Source organism: Rattus rattus, chromosome X, assembly GCF_011064425.1.
Source record: "Rattus rattus isolate New Zealand chromosome X, Rrattus_CSIRO_v1, whole genome shotgun sequence".
Classification (NCBI taxonomy): Eukaryota; Metazoa; Chordata; class Mammalia; order Rodentia; family Muridae; genus Rattus; species Rattus rattus.
In genome coordinates this window covers 33,020,844-33,041,584 of record NC_046172.1, presented here as the reverse complement: position 1 = coordinate 33,041,584, position 20,741 = coordinate 33,020,844, and the positions used below count along the sequence as shown (strand labels likewise).

Sequence of the window (20,741 nt, the reverse complement as noted above, 5' to 3'; positions counted from 1 at the left end):
AGCTACAGGAATAGCTTCAGTTAGTTTTCATAATCATCTGAGCGAGAGAAGGTTGTATTTTTGTATGTAACTACAATTTTCTATTTGAATTGATGCTCTTATTTTCTCAATTTCCTACTTAAAAGGTTTAGACTGTGGTACTTTGGTGACATGTCAAGCTAAGACAAATATAAAAGGGCATCTTAGAAAGGTTGGCAAAACACTTCCATGATACCAACATATCTTGAAACACTCTTTTCTACAGTATCACTAGACCTCTTTCTGCTTCAGTGTGTTTTTAGTATTCTTACGTATTTAGTCCGTTTAGTGTTCTTCTTTAGTTTTCTGTTTCTAGTGGCATTGGTTCTCTGTGTTCAATTAGCAATGAAGGGCAGTTAACCCCATAGATAAAGCAGAATTTCAGGCAAAGTCAGAAGCTAACATAAGCATATGCTTTTACGTCTAAACTTAAAAACCTGTCCCCTCCATCATGCTGCTGCCTCCAAGAACTAATATTTAATGGCCATAGCACAATATTCACTCACAACGAGGTAAACACTGCACATACTCATTGCCTGTCTCTCGCTCCTCACTCAGGTGACGTGCCTGTGAGGCTTTGCCCAGCCTTATCCCAGGCTACCTCTCTGACTGTCTTGCTGCCAGTGGGCAGGGGAGACCTTGCAGATAGGCTTGGCAGACAATGCAGATATCTGAACAGTGATCTGTCTCCCACTGGGATATTCAGACTCGCTTCTGGGGCAGAGCACATGAAAGCAGGAACACCACTGGAATATTGACTTTTTTCTTTTCTATCTCCATTTTGCTGACACTGAGAAGACTGCTGCTTATTCATTTGTAGTGGGCCTATTCTCACACCAGCAGCTGTGCTTTAGGAGTAAGGGTGCCATCCTTGGAGTAAAAATATGCTCAAATAAAAACTAGCTGTTTGCTGGCTCAGATCTTGGCATGGAGAGCAGAGAGTCTTAAGAAGCAGGTTTGCAAAACTCTGTTGCTTCTCTAGGTTGTTCTTGTATAGACAGCAAGTTTTTTTCTTGAGATGTGGTATTTCATTGTATCCCAAGACCTGGGACTCAATATGTTGTCCAAGCTGGTTTCTAGGACCCTCCTGCCTCAGCTTCTTGAGTGGCTGAGGTTGCTTATACATACACTTGAGCCTACACAGAAGTAGTGACTTGAATGCCTGACACTTTTTCTTATTGTTGTTCTAATGACTGTAGCACCTAAGCCCACAATGACCGATTTCCAAATCAGGGCGTATTACCATTCCTGTTACACATGGGAATGACAATACCTCATCCATTTACAATGATCTGATCATTCTTATTTGGTGTCATGAATTGGAATTGACAAGGCCTAGACAGTGACCCTGTTGGGCTTCCTTTTGTGACAGTGGAGAGTTTCTGAGGAGTTAGAGGAGTTGCTCTTTCCTCCTTCAGGTACCTTCCCTGTTTCTAAACCTAGTTCAATTGTACCTTTCAATTCACTAGGGCCCTTGTTTGAATATTTAACTCATGAGCTATAACAGAACTTATTTCTTTTAATAATACATTTACTAATTGAGATGACTTTTCAAATCATTTTTACCATCTTGTGATATTGTCTGTGGTGTCTGTGTGTGTCTGTGTGTGTCTGTGTGTGTGTGTGTGTGTGTGTGTGTGTGTGTGTGTGTGTGCGCGCGCGCGCGTGCGCATGGATATGTTTTGGGAAGGTGGGCGGGTATGTGTATACTTGAACTGGAGCAATATGTCCATTTGTGCTCTTTGGGCTTTAGCTACATGTTCAGTCCTATGTATAATATTGTATCAAAATATGATATTTGAAGCTGGATGAGTCCCCTGTCCTCAATGCTTAAGAACAGACTCATTATTGACACAGCAAAACCTCAATTAAGATGTTTCAAGAACAAGTTGATATATATATATATATCTCCTTGGTGCTAACCCAAAGCATCCCCTCATGTTAGTATTGGTTTCAAATCTCATTACTAAAATATTCCCTGTAGTTTGTTATTATCGTGCCTTGACAAATCTATTCATGTTGTGGTGCTGGGATCAAACCTAGGGCCTTGTGAATACTTAGCAAGTAATGTACTACTGAGCCACACCGAGCCCAGTAAATGTTCTCAGGATTCCTCGCCATGTTTACAATGCTGGGGCTTGAACATCAGCATTTACTTTGTGTGGCTCTAGGAATAAATGACAGAGGCAGAAGGGCCAGATCTGTTTTATGTGTAGGCCACACTCTCCGAAGAGAAGACTGTGCTTGAGTTAATGGAATAATCCTATGAATTGGGTTCTTTCTTATTAATTGAGGTTTTCCTACGCTTAAGTTAAAATGTAAAATGGCTTCCAGATTTTTAACTGGCCATAAAAATCACGTCAGTCATTTGAGAAGCAAGCAACAAATCTGGGTATTTCTTGCCATTATGGTCACATGGGGACTTTGGGCTCATTCTGTAATATTCTTAAACTCTACCTAATGGTCTTTAATTGCATGGATGAAGCTCTTGCAACGGCGTCATTGAAGGCAAGTTCAGTTAAAGACTCTTCCTCTTCCTTCTTTTGCCATCATTTGCTCCCCTCTGTCCCCTCTCTTGTTTTTCTCTCCCCTTCTCTTCTCTCATTCACTGTCAGGAAAGACTACCTTTGAAGGGACAATTCTGTACCGAGCTGCACCGGGAAAGACGGAGGGCCACAGACGCTATTACAGTGAGTGACCTTAACTGCAGGAGGCAATCATAAAGCTAAGATCTGGACACCTGTGGGTTTTGATGCAGCTGCGCTTTCCCTGAGCTGCCCGTGCTTATGCCAAGTGTCTGTGTGACTTTCTGAACCAAGGACATGGGCTTATTTGCCAACAATAAGTGTCATTTCCTTGGCGTGTGCTACACGAGCACTCTCACCACCAACTCCTGGTGCTTTCTTGTTTGCTTTCTGCCTCTCTCATGCATGACATGTGTGCATGAACCATGTATGCAGAGAAGGAAGCAGTAGCCTTTGTCATGGCAGTGGGAGATGGCTTCTGGTAGAGAAATCAACGCCTCCTGGTTACTGCTTTTTCCAAATTGGTCATTTGTCATTTGCGTGGCTCAAAGAAAGAAGATTTTGGCATGGAAGCCCATGCCAGATCCAGTGTTTTGCTTTGCTCATCCAGCTAATCACCACACGGCAGACTTCTTTTGGCAGGGCCCATTGTAGCCTTTCGTGTTGTAAAAATTAGGCTGCCAAGAGTTGAAGAAACAACATGTATGGATTAGTTTCATGGTGCTCTTAGAGCAGTTCTTGCTACATCAGGAGCGCTACACATGTATATGCACTACAATTAGAAACCGTCAAGAACTGATGAATGCTGCAGCTAGGGTGAATCGCACCACAGTGGACAGCCACGGGACTGAAGCAAAGTTTAGGAGGCTTCGTTCTGCCTTCATCTGGAGGGAAGAACATCCACTGTGGTACATATACACACATATCCATGAATTATCACATGCATGTGATAAAAGAAGTTCAGACACGAGCACCAGAATTGGCCTCAAATGGTTGAAGTGAAGATATTTTTCTTTCTTTTCTACTCTGAACACATGCACAGTTTCCCTGCATATGACTTAGCATGCAGTGTGTTTCTTGTGCTCAGTGGGGAGATCTGACCTTGTTCACCTCCATGCCCTGCCCTGTCCATGGGTCTGGAAGTTTCATCAGTGCATAATGCCGAAATGCAAAAGTCATTTCCAAACCCTTATGCGTTTTTGCACTATCTCATCAGAGACCAGTGATGTGCCCTTCATTAAACTGGCCCCAGCCTCCATTCCACTTGGTAGGTTGAAGTGCCTGAACGTGCCACCTAACATTCTGAATGATGACATGGGGATATTTTATAGGAAGATATACATATTAGGCACAAGTAGCTAAAAGTCTACCCAACACACATGAAAATTAAATCACTTTTTTTCCCTTCCAAAGGGAAAGAACTAGAGTTTTGAGTTATTCCATCAATGCAAATATTTAGCTTTATAATTTATATTCTTAAAAATGAAGGAGCCAGGATGCCAGAATTTCTGGGGAAAAAAAATTCTGCCGTGTGTTTCCTTCCCAGGTCATGCTTGTGTGGCTGAGTGACTGTGCGTCCATTCTCTGTGTAATAGATTATTTCTTACAAGGACTAATGCATTCTTATTACAACGAGCCTGAAGGCAGCGAATCTCTATAAGTGGAAACTTGGTGAAATTAGAATGGCAGGGAGACCAGATTATGGCTGTAGCTAATGGTGAACCACAGAAGAGCCCCCCTGACTTCTTTCTGAAGAACCAAAACAGATACACTCTAATCCTTTCATCCTGTTGCCTTCTGGTGGTAATGATGGGGTGGTGGTGGTGGTGGTGGTGGTGGTGGTGGTGGTGGTGGTGGTGGTGGTGGTGGTGGTGGTGGTGATGGGAGGTGGGTGATATGGTTTCTTCCTACTATTTCTTTATTTCACCCTCAATGGTTCTTTCCAAACACGAGAAGAATATGCAAGCCATTTATCACATAGAAAGAATCAATACAGCAAAATAAGAACATGTTAAAGGGAAATGACACAATATTTAGACTCAAATTATATCTCCAGCATGAGTATTCCCAGAAACAATGAGGAGATAAACACACAAATGGATAGCTAATCCAGGGGGCTCACCATGTTTGCACACTCCAATCCAGTCCTATAATGTGCAGCTGGCCCCCTCCTTCTTCTGTCCTGTGTTTCTGCTCACAAATGCCATGCTTTAGTTAATTAAAATGTGTACCAGCAACCTTATTCCTCCCCCACCCTTTTGGCTTAGAAATCCTGCTCTATGGAAAATGGCAGCAACAAAGGAAACCATTGTTCTAAGGTTTGAATCTGAAAGTTGTTAGCAATCTATAACAACCTTTCTAGATTTTACCAGTTTGCATTTAAGTTTCTTCCCACTCTGGCACTTCTTCGCTTAAATAGCTTCAATATTTTCTGGTACTGTGTTTGAACAATTATTTGGGGTATTGTTCGTATGGACTAGGTGGTCACAGGAAGCCAATGTATAATTGGCCACTAGCGGAAGAAATTCGGTGGCATTCTTTCACCTTTAAGGCATTGTATGATCAGGAGATACAGACTGAATACTTAAAAAGCTACCTACCCTACATTTCTAGAACCTTCAAGATGCAGTTTAATGACAAAACTTATTATTCCAAAAATATCATTTGAACCTGCCCTTTGCTGTTATAATTAATGTCCTAACACCAAAGGAAACTAACTAGACTCAAATAGGGTCTCTGTTTTAAAACCATGAGTGTGGGCAGAGCCTAGGGACAAAGCATCCGGGGAGGTAAATGTTGATGCTGTCTTGCTGATAACTCTTTTATTTATACCTTCCAACACACAGCACAAGAGGTTCAAAGGAGGGTGTCATGTTCCCAGTGTTTTCTTTGGAAACAGATTCCGCTTTGGAAAGATGGTGGTATTAGAAGAAGAAGGAGAACCCAGGGGTTGGGATTCTGGCCTCTGGGAAGGCAGTTTTTTCTCCCTATCATTAACAAGCACCGCCATCTTGCTAGCAAATGCTGTCTTAATGTCAAATTTGGTTTAATGCTTCCTTAGAGGAACATGCCTGCATGCATTTATTCCCTGTGAAGCCATCCAAAGAGATTTAAGTCATTGGCAGTCATGATATTGTGTGATTTAATTGCTAATTTGTTTAAATCACTCGTAGCTTTACAGTTCCCCTTTAGAAAATGATACTTCCATTGCTAATTTCTAATCGACATGAATCAGAGAGTTTCGAGGTACAGTATTGGTAGTGACTGAGTGGGAAGATCAGCTATGGGTAGGGAGGGTTGGTATTACACAAGCCATGGAAAAATTTTGGATTGAAGTAGGCTTTGGCTTAAGCATGTGAAATGTCACATATGCAAAGAAAGTAGAGTTTCTGAGAAGCTATTTTGATTCACTGCTTAAAATGAAAATCTGGGGTAGGAAGACCAAACAGAACTCAGAGTCAGCCTGAGTCAGCACACTCAACACTCTGAGTGCAGAAGCCCAGGCACACTGTGAGAAATGGCTTCTGGCCAGCTGTGAAGTTCTTTATTGTGGCCTCTGGCTGATTTCTGAGCTCTCTCTCCCCATTCCCACTGTTAACAGGCTTAAGAGAAACCACAGGCTCCGAGAGTGATGGAGGCGACTCAAGCAGTACCAAGTCTGAAGGCGCCAATGGGACGGTGGCAACTGCAGCTATCCAGCCCAAGAAAGTTAAAGGAGTGGGGTTTGGAGATATTTTCAAAGACAAGCCAATTAAACTAAGACCAAGGTCGATTGAAGTGGAAAATGACTTCCTGCCTGTAGAAAAGGTACGCTTGACATTTCTTTCTGATTTCATTGCTACGGAGCTTTGACCTCAGAGGTTTCTGGTGCCTCTGATCCGTGCCATTCTGCTACCGCTCCCAACACTTAAGTTCCCCTTCTCTGTAGGAATGCTCTCCCTGCTGCTGATTACTTACCACTCTCTTGTGTTGGTCAGCTTTCCAAGACTATAGCAAAATATGGCTTAACATAAAGAACTTAGTAGGACAAAATGGCTTACCTCATGACCTGGATAGCAGAGAGTGGGAGAGAGTTAGAATCTTATAATCTCTTTTAAGGTCAGTGACCTAAGGATCTCCCACCAGGTCTCACGTCTCAAAGGTTCTACAACCTCCTGATGGTACTACTCTGGGGATCAGGTCTAACACATAGAACTTCATCTATATAAATCCCCTTTAAAGAAAGTTTCTTGGGATGACTTTTCAAATGGTTCAGCACTTCTCCATCTCCCTTCCAGCTAAATATATGACCCTGAAAGCCTTCAGATACCCTCCTCCAAAATCTCTCTCTAATGCTTTGTTTTCATGTGTGTTGGTTGCGTTGCGTTTTTATAGTGGAGAAAAGCATTCGTGTGGATTTTTTCCCTAAGAGTTAGGTAGAGAGAATTTCAGACCGTTGAGAGGAAGTCTCCTGTGTGCGTGTGAGCAAATGATAGAGACACTTTGTGTTCTGACTCCCTGGGTTGCTCCCATCAGGAAGCTAGCTGTTTTCTTCTGCTTCTGGTTCTGGGCTGGTGAGAAGCAGACAGCATGTTGCTGCTGAGTATGCGGTTGCTATGGCAACACACCCAGAGCCATAGCTCTGTGGCTACTGCTGACGTCTACTGTGGTACACTTCTGAGCATCATAGCCTTCCTTAGGAGTTGATAAATACTGTGGAATTTTCCAAATTATAATAAGCTATATTCATGCTGTGTTTCAGAAATGTTTGTTAATTTGATTTAGTGTTTAAGAGTTTTGCTTTGATGCTGGTGCCAGCAGGTTTGGGATAGGACACTGGCAACATTTCTAATTCACGTCTATCATTGTCTTGTGGTTTTCATTACTCAATGAGGTCAACACTTAAAGACTGCATCAGCATCTGCAGCTGTTGAACCTGCACTATCCACCCAGCCCCAAGCAACCTTCCCCAGTGCCACCAAGCATTGGAAACAGCTTTTATGGTGTGGGGCATTTCAGACATTTAGTCCCTTAGAGAAAAGGCACATAGGAGGAAATTTGAGCATGCCTCACATAAACTCTTAACTTTGTTGAAGTGTCCTTAAACAAGTTTTTTTTTCTTTTTCAATTATTGATATGTGACGTTGCCTATGTCGTTAGTGTCTGAACTTGACAGTTTTGTTTCCCATGGCCATATTCAGATTCTGTGAAGTAGCCACACAAAAAAAAGTGAGTACCCATGTTGAGAAGGAATGATGGATGGAGTTCTTTCTCCACTTTATTCAAGTATTTGAAAAGAATACAAGCATTGACTCAATCAAGGGGGCATGATGTGTATATGTGTGATTTATTATTATGATTAATAATATTTGTTTGAGCTGACAATAATGTATTGAGTTATGATATCAGTCTCAAACATGATCATTGTTCTTTCTGTATGTTTTTACTTGTGTGTGTAAGTATGCCTATATGTATGTTCACATGTGTATATGTGAAGGGGCCTGATAGTGATATCAGGAATCTCTTTTCTCTCCACTATATTCATTGAGTCAGGGCTTATTAGTCAAACTCAGAGCTTAGAGATACAGCAAATCTTTTTTTTTTAAGATTTATTTATTATAAGTACACTGTAGCTGTCTGCAGACGCACCAGATCTCATTACAGATGGTTGTGAGCCACCATGTGGTTGCTGGGATTTGAACTCAGGACCCCTGGAAGAGCAGTCAGTGCTCTTAATCACTGAGCCATCTCTCCAGCCCGAGATACAGCAAATCTTAATAGCCAGCATGCTCTACAGAGCCTAACTCTGGACTTTGAGGCTGGAATTGCAGAAGAGTGACCATACCCAGGTAATTTTTACAAGGGTCCTGGGGATCTGAACTCCAATCCTCTTGCTTATGTGGCTGGTGTTAACTACCGAGATATTTCCCCAGCCTTGAGGTGAGATCTCACTGAATGACCTTTGAACTCCTGAGCTCAAGCAACTTCCCCAGCCCCACCAGTGCTAAGACTATAGGTATGTGTGTCTTCATGCCAGCTACTCCCAAGTTTATGTTGGAGCACATTTCTTCCAAAAATGGGATGCCTGTCATTTCTACCTAGAGATTCTAGTTCATGTCATTTTATCCAAACCCCAACAACTTCTCCTCCCACAAATTTTCCCATCTCAGATGAAGATATTACTATCTTTCCCCTTTTCTCCTGGAGGTTGTGTCTGACTAATCGATCTGGAAACAGCATCACCTCTGCCTAACTATGTCTAGCATCTGCCTGTCTGTATCTCCCTATAGGGGGACCCCTTGTTTCTTCTACTCCCTGTTCCACTCTTTGTATATGAAGCATAAGTATTTGTGGAAGGTGTAATGTTTCAAAATGTATTAGCGTGTACTTTGGAGATTGCAGACAGTTGTAGAATAAGGGAGCTGGGTGGAACAGTTAGAGCAGGCACATAATTGAAAACCAGCCAGTTGTGTGCTTACATGTTTCTTTGTGAAATGCAGTTGGTGTATTGGTAGTAGTGACATGAAATAATAACTTTACCAGAGTTCTGAACTCTGAAGGTATGCATGTTATGTATGTGGGTGTATGTGTGTGTATTCTGATTTGTGATTCCTTGCAGAGTGAAACCATGTGCTAGAAGTTCCTTAACACAGTGCGAAGCTGTGGGAGCAAACATAAACTTCCCAGTATGTTTGACTGGCTGCAGGCACCATTTTTAACATCTGAAACGATTTAATATGATTTCTACCCCCTGTTGTTGATGCAATGGATACTCGCATAGATTTACGGAGCCATTGTGTAATTACATGATCTGACTTGAGAGCTGATGAGTGTGATAGTGTTTTATTAGTATACAATCTGGTTCTTTTCACTTTTGAGATAGTTTTTATTCAATATTTATGTTTAAAGAAGAAAGTTTCCTTTTAAAATTGGGCTTGTTGCATTCATTTTGCAGAAGCACAAATTGGATCCTGCATGACAGAATTTGGTTTGTGAAGCCAAATGTTGTCCTCCACTTAGGGTGGGGCAGTTGATCTTCTGACGTGGCTGACTTGATCATTCGTATGAGGAAAAAAGGAACACAATTATCTTTGATAACTTCAAGAACCATGCTTATAATTTCCATTCAACTTTGTAAAGTATTAAGACCCAATTCTCTGGATCAGTGGATAAGTCTCTCTATCTCTCTGTCTCTGTCTCTCTCTGCATGTGTTGGTATGGATACGGGGATGTGTACACTGGAAGGCTAGAAGTCAACACTGGGTGTCTCTCTTGATCTCTTTACACTATATTTTTCCACAGGGCTTCCTCACCAAAGCTGAAGCTCACTTGTTGGTCAGGTTGAATATCCAGTAAACTCCTTGTATTTGTCTCTGCTTCCCAGTGCTGGGGTTACAGAGCTTTTCTACCATGTCTGAATTTTAAGGTCCTCCTGCTTGCATAGCAGACATTTTACCAACCGAGCCATCTCCTTAGCCCCTATACATCTGTTTAATGTGTGACACTTAAAGTTCATGATTAGACTACATGTCAGGGGAAGATCCCTTTACCAAGCCTGAAACAAAGAAATAGTGAAGCCAGGCTTGGTGCTATACATCTTAATCATGTCCCTTGGGAGACTGAGGCAGAATAATTGAAAAATTCAAGGCCAGCCTGATATACTTAGCCAGTTTCTCAAAACAACCAACCCACCAGCCAAACAAAAACCAGTGCATATTGTTATTCTTGCTTCTCTTATTAAGATATAAGGAGGGACCTTATATAATACTAAGGAATAGATATACCTGTGAACAATTTGTTTAAAGTACCTTTTAGCTGAAATATTTACAGATGAAATGATGTAGAGAAGACAAGACTGGTGATGAATTGATGTTTTGTGAAACAGGGTCTCAGGTATATAAGGCTGAATCCAAACTTTTGTGTAGCCAAAGATGACCTTGAACTTCTGGTCCTCTAGCCTCTGCCTATCAAATGCTGTGAATACAGGCATATACGATCAAGCTCATGAGTTGATAATAATTGAAAGCAAGTGACACATACACGGGAGTTTGATATATGCTCTATTTTTTGTGTACCTTCCAAATTCCATTTAATAGAGAGGACAGGAAAGGAAACTTTGGAGGAACTGTTTCCATTGAAATTAAGCTCGAAGTGTTAATAAGTCTGAAGGACCTGGAGAGACCGCTCAGCAGTTTAGAGCACTCGTTGGTGAGTCATTCAGATGATTACTCTACATCAAACACTTAGGTAAGGGAGTGGCCAGTGTGATACACTTGACGGTAAATTGCAGATATTTGGGTGAGGCCCAGGACCTAACTTAGTACAGCTTTCTATTCAGAATAGTGATTGCCTTTTGTACCAACTTATTCCATGTTTGGACTCTTAAAGTCACAACTAGTCTTGGCTCCTCTAATCATCTGGGAGCCGGTGTTTTTAGACTGGTTGGAAAAGTTATCTTGATGTATTGTGGTTTCAGAGATTGGTAGAATATAATGTTTCTTACAGAAAAACCTTTCAAGAATTTTTTTCCTATGCTTTCATGGTTAATTTCTATTAGTGACTTCTGACATCTCTTTCTTGAAAGGATTTTGTCATTGTTTTTAATTTTCTACTAGTTTTTATTTGAGCAGTCTCTTTTTTTAACTCCTATCAACTTTCATTTTATTTATAGAATTACAGTCACTCAAATTAATGCCTATATGGTATCAACATTGAAACATTTGTCTATGGTAGAGGATTAAAATTTAAATTGTATGCAAATGGAAATTGCAAATCAATTGTTTCAATCAGCCAAATTGCAGTTAAGAGAATTTTAACATTTTCATTCATATCTCTGATAGTCTCTTTATCCATTCTAATAAAAATTCATTAAACTTTATAGTAGAATTTAACCAGATAAGTATCTAGTGAATCTTAGCTGGATATTGTGTGGTCTGCCTGTATTCCCAGGACACTAGACACTGAGGGAGGTTACCACTGCAAATTCAAGGCCAGCCTGGTCTATATAATTTCCAGTACAATTTAGTGCTACATAGCAAGACTATATCTCGAGCAAACAAAGAAAGTAATGATCTCTATTGTAAATAAGAGATGTAGGGCCAATAAGATTGTTTAGCAGGTAAGAGTACCTGCCATCAAGGTTTGTGACCTAAGTTTGGTCCCCAGGACCCCCAAGGTGAAAGAAGAAAACATTCCTGCAACCCGTCCCCTGACCTCTATACAATGCATTATGATACTTGTTTATATACTATTCTCTCTCTTTCCATCCCTCCTTCCCTTCCTCCCTCTCTCTCTTGATTAAAATGTTTAAAATAAGAAAATGCCTGTTAGTTACTTTGCTATTGCTGTGACAAGACACCACAACCAAGTCAACTTATAGGAGAGTTTATTTAGGGCTTAAAGTTTAGAGGGGAAATCCATAACCATCATTTTGGGGAACATGACAGCAGTCAGACAGGCATGGTGCTGCTATTAGCTGAGAGTTTACATTTTAAGCCTCAAGCAGGAGGCAGAGAAAGCTAACTGGAACTGGTGTGGGTTTTTGAAACCATCCCCAGTGACATACTCCTCCAATAATGCCATGCCTCCTAATCCTTTCCAAATAGTTGTCCCAACTGGGGACCAAGTCTTCAAATATGTGAGTCTATAAGCCCTGTTTTCATCCAAACAATCATAATCTCCAAACCTTTGAAGAGAAATAAGCTCTGGTGAGCCCCAGAAGCTAATATATTCTTTGACTAATAAAATACAACTGGGTAAGATTTTTAAAAACTCATCTAAGACTCAGATTACTGAATATTCCTCAGTCAGATGGAAAGATAAGATTATATGACAACTTTAGAGTGATTGCAAACTTCGTGGTTTTCAATGAGCAGATGGTATTATGATGCTTACTGGTTAAAGGAAGCATATGGATTTTTAGACTTCAGTTTATTTATTCCCGTTGTTTCCACATCTAGGAAAAGGAGAGGGAGGGTTGGTAGGGAATAGTTAACAATGTTACAGGTTTTTAAAGATTATTATTATTTTAAAGTGTGTGTGCGTGCACGTGTGTTTGTACATACAAGTAAGCCGTGTGAGTGCAGTTGCTCTTGGGAGTCAGAAAAGCACATCAGATCCTCTGGAGCTGGAGTGACACGTGGTTGTAAGGTGCCTGATGTAGTAGCTAGGCATAAAACTCTGGTCCTCTGGAAGAACATTATGTATGCTTGACGTGTACTTTGTGAAATACTCAGCCTAATGTATTTTCCAAGAAATATTTAACTGCAGTCAGATCATTACCAAGATTTACAGCCTCAGAAGCTCTTACTATTGTATTTCTACAGACTGGGGATTGAGTTCAGTTGGTAGAGTGCTTGCCCTGCATGCAGAAAGCCTAGGCTTTGATCCTCAGCACTGCATAAACCAGGTGTGTTCCTGTAGGGTCATAATCCAAGTACTTGGAGGTGGAGGCTGTAGGGTAAGCAGTTCAAGATCACCTTCTGCTACATAATGAGTTTGGCATCAGCTGGAGTCTCTGTCAAGTACCATCTTAACACACACACACACACACACACACACACGCTGTGGTTTTAGAAGTACCAATAGTTATTAAAAAGTCAGATCAGATAGGATAGGTTTAAATCCCAACTTGGACTCCTTAGAAGGCAAGTTAGTGACTCAATGCTTTATGTTCCTCATCTTTAAAAGTAGAATAACAAGATGACCTGCCAGTTAGGGGTGGTGTGAGGATTAAATATGTACAATAATTAGAAAAGTACTTATAGTTAAGGTTATTTTTACTAGAAAGGAATTGATACCTTTCCTTTTCTAGGACCATTGCTGAGAGGGGAGGGAGGGAGGGAGGGAGGGAGGGAGGAGGAGGGGAGAGAGAGAGAGAGAGAGAGAGAGAGAGAGAGAGAGAGAGAGAGAGAGAGAGAGAGAGAGAGAGAGAGATTTCATGTAGTATATAAATCCAAATGCCAGGTATCTTCCTCAGTCATTCTGTTTTATTTTAAAGCAGAGTCTCACTGTGTAGCTCTGGCTGGTTTGGAACTCACTCTGTAGACCAGGCTAGCTCCTAACTCACAGATCTGCTTGCCTCTACTTCCCATGTGCTAGGATTAAAGGCGAGTGCATCCTTGCCTGACTTCCACCTCAGTTGTTGGGACAGCATCTCACACTAAACCTGAAGCTTATCTGCTTGACTAGACTGGCTGGCCAATGAGTTCTAGAGCTCTAACTGCCTGTATCTCCCCACCACCAAAACTATAGGTTCGCCCTGCTGTGCCTGTGAGTAGAATTCCTCATGTTTGCACGGCAAACACTTTACCAACAGAGCCAACTCTCCAGTCTGATTTTTTTAAAAAAACTTTTGATTATGGGAGATTTGAAACTCCAAGAAGTAGACTGAAATTTTGCTATGTTTGTGGCAACTGTTTCATATTACCAAGTCTTAAATGTCAGCCACTAGAAAGTAAATGCCATAATTTGGGACCTTGTCTGCGTTAGTCACCACTATATTTACAATTCCTTGAAAAAAATTGTTAAAACTACTATGTATTGTTGGTCTTCAGTATAGATTTGGGGACTAGGTATGTGAGGACTGTGTCTTAATCCAACCACAGGATTAAAATGACAAAGGGGAGCTGCTCACCGTGCTTCTGCTGCGCTTATGGTCTAGCTGAAAACCCCCTGCCCACTCATTCATTAATTGCCTCACTTACTCATTTACCAAAGCGTCATCAAATTTCTTGTCCAGATCGTCAGTGGCACCCTGAGCTTTCTCTATAACTGGATGAATGGGTGACAATCCACATCAAAAGGGATTGGCTGGGTGGTATGTGCAGGTCAGTGGTTCTCAACCTGTGGTTCCTATTCCTCACATATCATATCCTGTATATCAGATATTTACATTATGATTCATAAACAGTAGCAATATTATAGTAATGAAGTATCGATGAAATTAAATTTATGGTTGGGGAGGGGGTGGCCACAGCATGACGAACTGTGTTAAAGAGTCACAGCATTAGGAAAGTATTTTTGCTTGTTTGTTTGCCTGGATGACTATTGATTAGGACTCAGGTAGATAGGATGTAGGTGATTGGAATTGAACACTTCTTACGAAGTCAGACTTGGGCTCAGTGGTTGTCTCTAGGTTTCTTACGTGATTCCATGGATTGTCTCAAAGCCTTTTATTTATGTTTTGTTTGAAATAGGCTATCATGGACCCTGGGCTCATTTTTAACCCACTGTGTAGGTGGGGATGGTCATGAACTCTTGATGCCCGTTTCTACCTTCCAAGTTCTGGGATTACATGCCTGTGTAGATTTTCCCTTGATCTGACAAACTTGTATATATAAAGATCCATAAAAGGCAGGGACAAGGACTAGCAGAGTTGCGTCCATAGTATCTGTGAGAATCAGGCAGAAGGGAATTTCCTGTGATGCTGAAAAGTAAGAAGAGGATCCAAAGATATTGTCAAGGAAAGGCAGTGACTGAGCAGAGTGTTGAATCATGGGATGGGCAGTATGTGTGTGGGGGGGGGCGTCAGGAGAAAGCATGATTCCATTGAAGGGGCGAGTAGGTAGAGTGGGCTGGAGCTCAGGGTTGGTCACTGGAAGACAGTCGTGCCTGTTTCCACAGGAGTTTGCCAGTTTGCTTATAGGCTACACTTTCTCAGGGTGGCCTGGCATGTTGGTGGAGGACTTCAACTATGCAGAAGCATGATTTGTACTTTAGAGAGATAACTAGGGAGGTGCCTCAGAATGTGGACTAGAGATTGAAGAGGAAGTAGCTGGGAGAGTTGCCAGCCTAGGGCTCTGTGGTTGATGACTAATTGGCCAGGCACCAGGAGCTTCTAGTAGCTCCTGGAAAGGGGCAGATGGGCCCACCTCATGCACACACTTTCAGCCAGGCTGCCATAGCCTTACTTGGCAGCACAACTGACAGATGAGCCAAATTTTCTTTCAAAGAAAATTGCTCTCTGTGTTTGGGGAACCAAACAGCCAAGAGTCAGCATTCTATTGTCTTTGTTCGCAGCCGAACTAGCCAGAGTGGTATGTGTGGAGGGGAATAAGTTAGAGGGTATGGTTTAAATACATTTGCATTTGTGTATACACGTATGTAATTGTGTATATGTATAAATAACACCTATACATTTCAACAAATTCATCTTCCCAATTTGTTGTTGTTTTGAAATAAGCTGTCATGTTGCCCAGGCTGGATTCAGACTTACTATGAATCCAGGCTAGCCCTGAACTCCTATAATCCTCCTGTAAACCGAAGCAATATTATAGTAATGTATCGAAGAAATTAAATTTAGGGTTGGGGGTCACCACAGCCTGAAGAACTGTGTTCGTCATCCAAATGCTGAGACTATAGGTGTGTGATGCTGTGCACACCTACCTGTTCTAATTAGTATTTATTTATTTAGATTTTTTGAGACTGGGTCTCATGTAGCCCAGCATGACCTTGAGCTCACTACGAAGCCTTGAACTCCTCAGCTTCTTGCCTCCATTTTTCAAGTACTGGAATTAAAGATTTATGCCACAATGCTCATCTTTTAATTTGTTGCTTTTCTAATTAGTTTTTTAAATTAGCTCTTCATGTTGAATAATTTTAGGTTTATAGAGAGGTGGTATAAAGTAATACCAGAATTTCTATATACCCCCCCATTTAGAGCTTTCACTATTGTTAACAGCTTCTATTCATATTATATCTGTTGCAATGCATGAGCCAATGTCACTACGTGATTATTAATTAAAGCCCTAACTTGATTTAGGTGCCCTTATAGTATATCCATTGTCCCTTTTCTTTAATTCTAGGGTGTCATTCAGGATACTGCATTGTATTTAGCCACCCTGACTCCTTAGATTCCTCTTGTTTTGGTGACCTTGACAATTTTGAGTTTTGTAGACTGTTCATAAATTGACTGTTTGTCTGAAGGTTTTCTCATGACGGAGGGTCTTTAATGTTACATCAGATGCCGAGGGCTCATGATATCAAAATAACTTCATTTTCAATATTGACCTTGGTCACCTTGACTGAGGTAAGGTTGCACAGTTGTGTCCTGGGGAAAGGTTTGTTGTCATGTTTTATTTCCTTTTGCCTTCTTTGTGTTCAAAACTCTTTTGGAAGAAGTCACTCTACAAACCCTTTGGGGAATTATGCTGTACTGCACCGAAGGAGGCAGAGTCTAAAGAATGAATTGAAATTCCTCTGCACAGCCTTGTCTGTTCTTTCTCATCCTAATTAGGTTTTGATAAGGTGGTTTCTTATCTGCATTCCAAATGCTAATTCCCTAGCATTTGCACATTTGTCATTCACAGCCAGTGATAGCTCCTACCTTTGTTATAGGTATGTCGTATATAAACAGATCTGGGTCATAGTTAACTCAGATTAGACATTTCTTGAGAACTGAGGCAGCATCTAATTTAAAGCCATCCCAGGCTTAGCCACAGTACGGGCAGTAGTAAGTATAGAATATATTACTTTCAAGTTAGTATAATTAAAAGACTTAAAAATTAGCCATGGTTCATAACGGCATAGGACATCAAGGTCTAAGAATACAAGAAACACGGCAAGAAGATACTGTTGATTTGTGAAGTCCCGAACTTGTTGTGATAGTGGCTAATATGGCACTTCCTGTGTGCCAGATTCTTCCGTAAGCTTTTGGTCTTCTGTATATCATTTAGTGACGTAGACAACCAAGGAAGTCTGTGGCCACTGTGACGACTCTTACACTTCTTGTTTCTGGGATGCATGAAATTGAACCCAGAACCTTGCACATGAGCTGTTTCATTAGTTTCATTTTATAGATAAAGGAATTAAGGTGACCAAAATTTAATTTGTTCAAGATTCTTAGAGCTTGGGAATGACCTACTTGCAACTTTTATATTATGTTCTGGCTCTAGAATTTTGAACTCTTTATCAGTGAGCTCCAAAGTCATTCAAATGGAGATTTGTATAGTATCTCATTTAGGGGAAAACAAGATGGACGTTTAACTACTTTATTCTGTACTGTTGGGACATTTCTGATGACATGATGTATCCTAAGGGAAGCATATCCATAAAGTCAGTGCTATTTTCCCTTTAGGTTTTTTTTTCTTTATTTTTGTATAGCACGACTAATTTTATTTCTGTAAAAGTGTTTGTACTTTTTTGTAACATACCATATTTTATATATCCCCAACTCCCCAGGCAAATAATCTGTTGAAAAATGGCTTTTATCCACACCCCCCTGCATTTAACTAACTCTCTCTCTCTCTCTCTCTCTCTCTCTCTCTCTCTCTCTCTCTCTTTCTCTCTCACACACACACACACACACACACACACACACACACACACACACACACACACACACACACACACACACACACACACACACACACACACACACACACAAGTAATCACTGGGTCCTGCTAATAAATACTCTGAATGTGTTCCTTGTCCACGTGGTCACACCTTTGGGCACTGGGAGGCAACCTATGTTACAGCAGGGATGTAGGCGAGGGAGGAGGACTTCTGGAGAAGCCACCCAAGCTATGAATCGGCCCTGGCTTCCTGAGCCATAAACAAATGCAAGCTTTGTTCTCCCTATTCCTCATTTGGTCCCAAGGATGACTCAGGATTAGGCTGGGTCCTCAGGCTCCGTGCCTTTGGCTGTTTGAAGGAAGTGGGAGGATTTCAGGGTAGTTCTGGGACCTTTACAGACTGAAGAGACAAGGCTGGCTGCAGGATGGGAGAAGAGGTATTTCTTTCTTTTTTTTTACTTTTAGAGAAGAAATAGATCCTTTTAATCTGTATCTCAATCTGAAGCCTTTTTTAGCCAGCCTCGTTCTGTATTTACACTGGTGTGTTAAAATGATGATGTTTGGGCTAGCGGGAATCCCACAGTGGAGGGGGAGGGTCACTCTTGGATGTATTCAGAAAGAACCTTTCCAGTGTAAGGGTAGTTTGCTAAATTCGAGTGTTGCACTGGAGCTATTTAGCTTGTTTGTGACACCCCCCCCATCCCACCCCACGGCGCTGGTCAGTTTGGCCATTAATTTTTCCAGATGTTTCCAATTTCTTTGTGCCTCAGTTTTCATGTGCTCATACAGCAGAGAGTAATTTAGATGGGGAGTTTGCACAAGCAGTAACTAACTGTTACACCATGTCACAGAGATGTTTAGCAATTACAGATGTTTGTGCAGTCAACGAATCTAGCTTGCTCTTCAGGTTAGTTCAGGAGGAAAGAACATCTCCACAGAGCAAGCCAGCTGTGGAGCATCTCAGCCCCGGGGGTCACAAACACTTTGGAGTTTTCCTCGCGAATGGAGAAACTGTGAGTAGTGCTTTTAGAGATGAAGAGACTTGCTTACTTTTGTAGGGCCAAGCATTTATATTCGGCTACTCATATACAGAGTAAGCCTGGACTGCTTGCCTTTCCGAAAGTTAGTTTGTAGAAGGTAGTCATGTTTCTCTGAGTCCTTCATTATTTGTCTACCTAAAAGCAGAAGTCTGCTATTTTCCAGACACAAAATAAAATTCCCTAAATAAACCACAGGATAAGTAAAGGCTTATGATTACTGTGTGTCTTCTGTGTCCCCTGTGCCTCACTGAAAAAAAAGAAAGAAATTAAGGAAGAGACGAGATCTGCAAAATATGACCCTTTATGTCTTTTTCTATTGGCTTTTGCTTAGCTTTTTAGACAACTGTTTTTAAGAGGAAATGATGTAGCAAGAAAGAAGCTAGTTGTTTCAGCACATTATTTAAGAGTATAAGAGTTTCTTGAAAGTTGTCTTTTTTCTTTGAACAGCATCTGTTACTTGCTTAGGCAGATATATGAGGGAGCTTCAGGTATTGAGGAGAATAAAGTTCAGTTGTAGTAGCTTGGGAAAGCGGTCTGAAATTGCTTTTGTAGATGGAATTTTTTTAAGTTCATTTGTTATTTTTTTTATATCAGAATGCTAAGTTATGGACTTATTCTTGGTCTTTTCATGTGTTTATGCCATTATGTTCTGTTGGCCTTTGGTTCTTCTCCTCCTTCTTTACTCGTCCTTCTGTACCTTATGCCTTGTAGATAAAGAACCCAGAGTTAGTTGTTTAACTTTAGCTCCAGGAAATGGTGCGAGCCCTTTAAGTTGTAAAGTACTGACTGGGGAGACTGAGTAGCTGCAGTCTGGTGAGAGCTTATCCAGCCCTCCAGCAAAGCCCTTGAGATGGCAAAAGCAGGGTGACCTGATGGCCCCAACCCTTCTTGTCTTGTTTCCAAGGAGATAAGCTGCCTCGCTGTAGGAGAGTGCTTCCTGAATCCATTTGTCTTATCAAAAACTAAATAGCATTGTTGCTTCTCTCATGTCGAGAATTCTTTGTAGTAATAATAATAGTTAAAAACTCATGGTCAAAGTACATGAAGAACTAGAGTCTATTCTTAGTTTCATATTTGGAGAAATTATAATTAACATTTTTATGTGTATTTTCCAGATTTCTTTTCTGAGTCTGAATATGCATGTAGGGTACAATCATTTGCTATTCTTACAATAACAGGGGTATAGTACACGCTTCCTGTTTTGAAAACTTAATTTTTTGTTTTTCTTTGGTTGGTTTTTCTGAGACAGGGTTTCACTCTGTAGCCCTGGCTATCCTTAGAGCTCACTCTGCAAACTAGGCTGGCCTTAAACTCCGAACTTGGACTCAGAGATCCACCTGCCTCTGTCTTTCCTTGCTGTTTGGAAAACTGAATATGCTATGGCCTACTTTTTTCTGTTAGATAACTACATGGTATTTTTAAGGTCTCTAGCCATCAGAAGAATATAATACCATTTATTGAACTACACGTCACTTGATAACTGTTTAGATTGTTTCTGTGCTTAATAACTTTTCATACCCTTAATACTAAAGACTAAGAATGTTTTCTTAGACAATGCATGATGGCTCATATCTGTAGTCCCAGCACTCAGGAGGCTTAAGCAGGAGAATTTCCATAAATATGAATCCACTCTGGGCTACACAGTTCCAGGCCAACCTGAGCTACAAGTCCTCATCTTAAACAAAAAATAATTCAATAATGTTATGTGTGTGTGTGTGTGTGTGTGTGTGTGTATCATTATATCTCACCTGTTTCTTTCCTCAACATCAGTCCTCTTGTTCTCCCTCCCTCTTTCCTTTCCTCCCTTTTTTCCCTTGTTCCTTCATTCTTTCTTATTTTGAGGCAGAGTTCTATGTAGCCCAAGCTGTTCTGAGGTTCACTTATG

At 40.9% G+C, this 20,741-nt stretch overlaps 1 protein-coding gene across 8 annotated transcripts in view; it reads left to right on the top strand.

Annotated features, from left to right (window-relative positions):
* Window positions 1-20,741, top strand: part of Sh3kbp1 (SH3 domain containing kinase binding protein 1) — a 347,694-nt gene that overhangs the window by 187,472 nt on the left and 139,481 nt on the right. For 4 of the 8 annotated variants that reach the window (XM_032890004.1, XM_032890006.1, XM_032890002.1 and 1 more), the window contains 2 exons: window positions 2,634-2,708; window positions 6,145-6,350. In XM_032890004.1, coding sequence (XP_032745895.1) covers window positions 2,634-2,708; window positions 6,145-6,350 — 281 coding nt within the window. Of the gene's footprint in view, window positions 1-2,633; window positions 2,709-6,144; window positions 6,351-17,941; window positions 18,254-20,741 lie in introns of those variants that run through there. The other 4 variants (XM_032890007.1, XM_032890005.1, XM_032890009.1 and 1 more) reach the window with 3 other exon arrangements.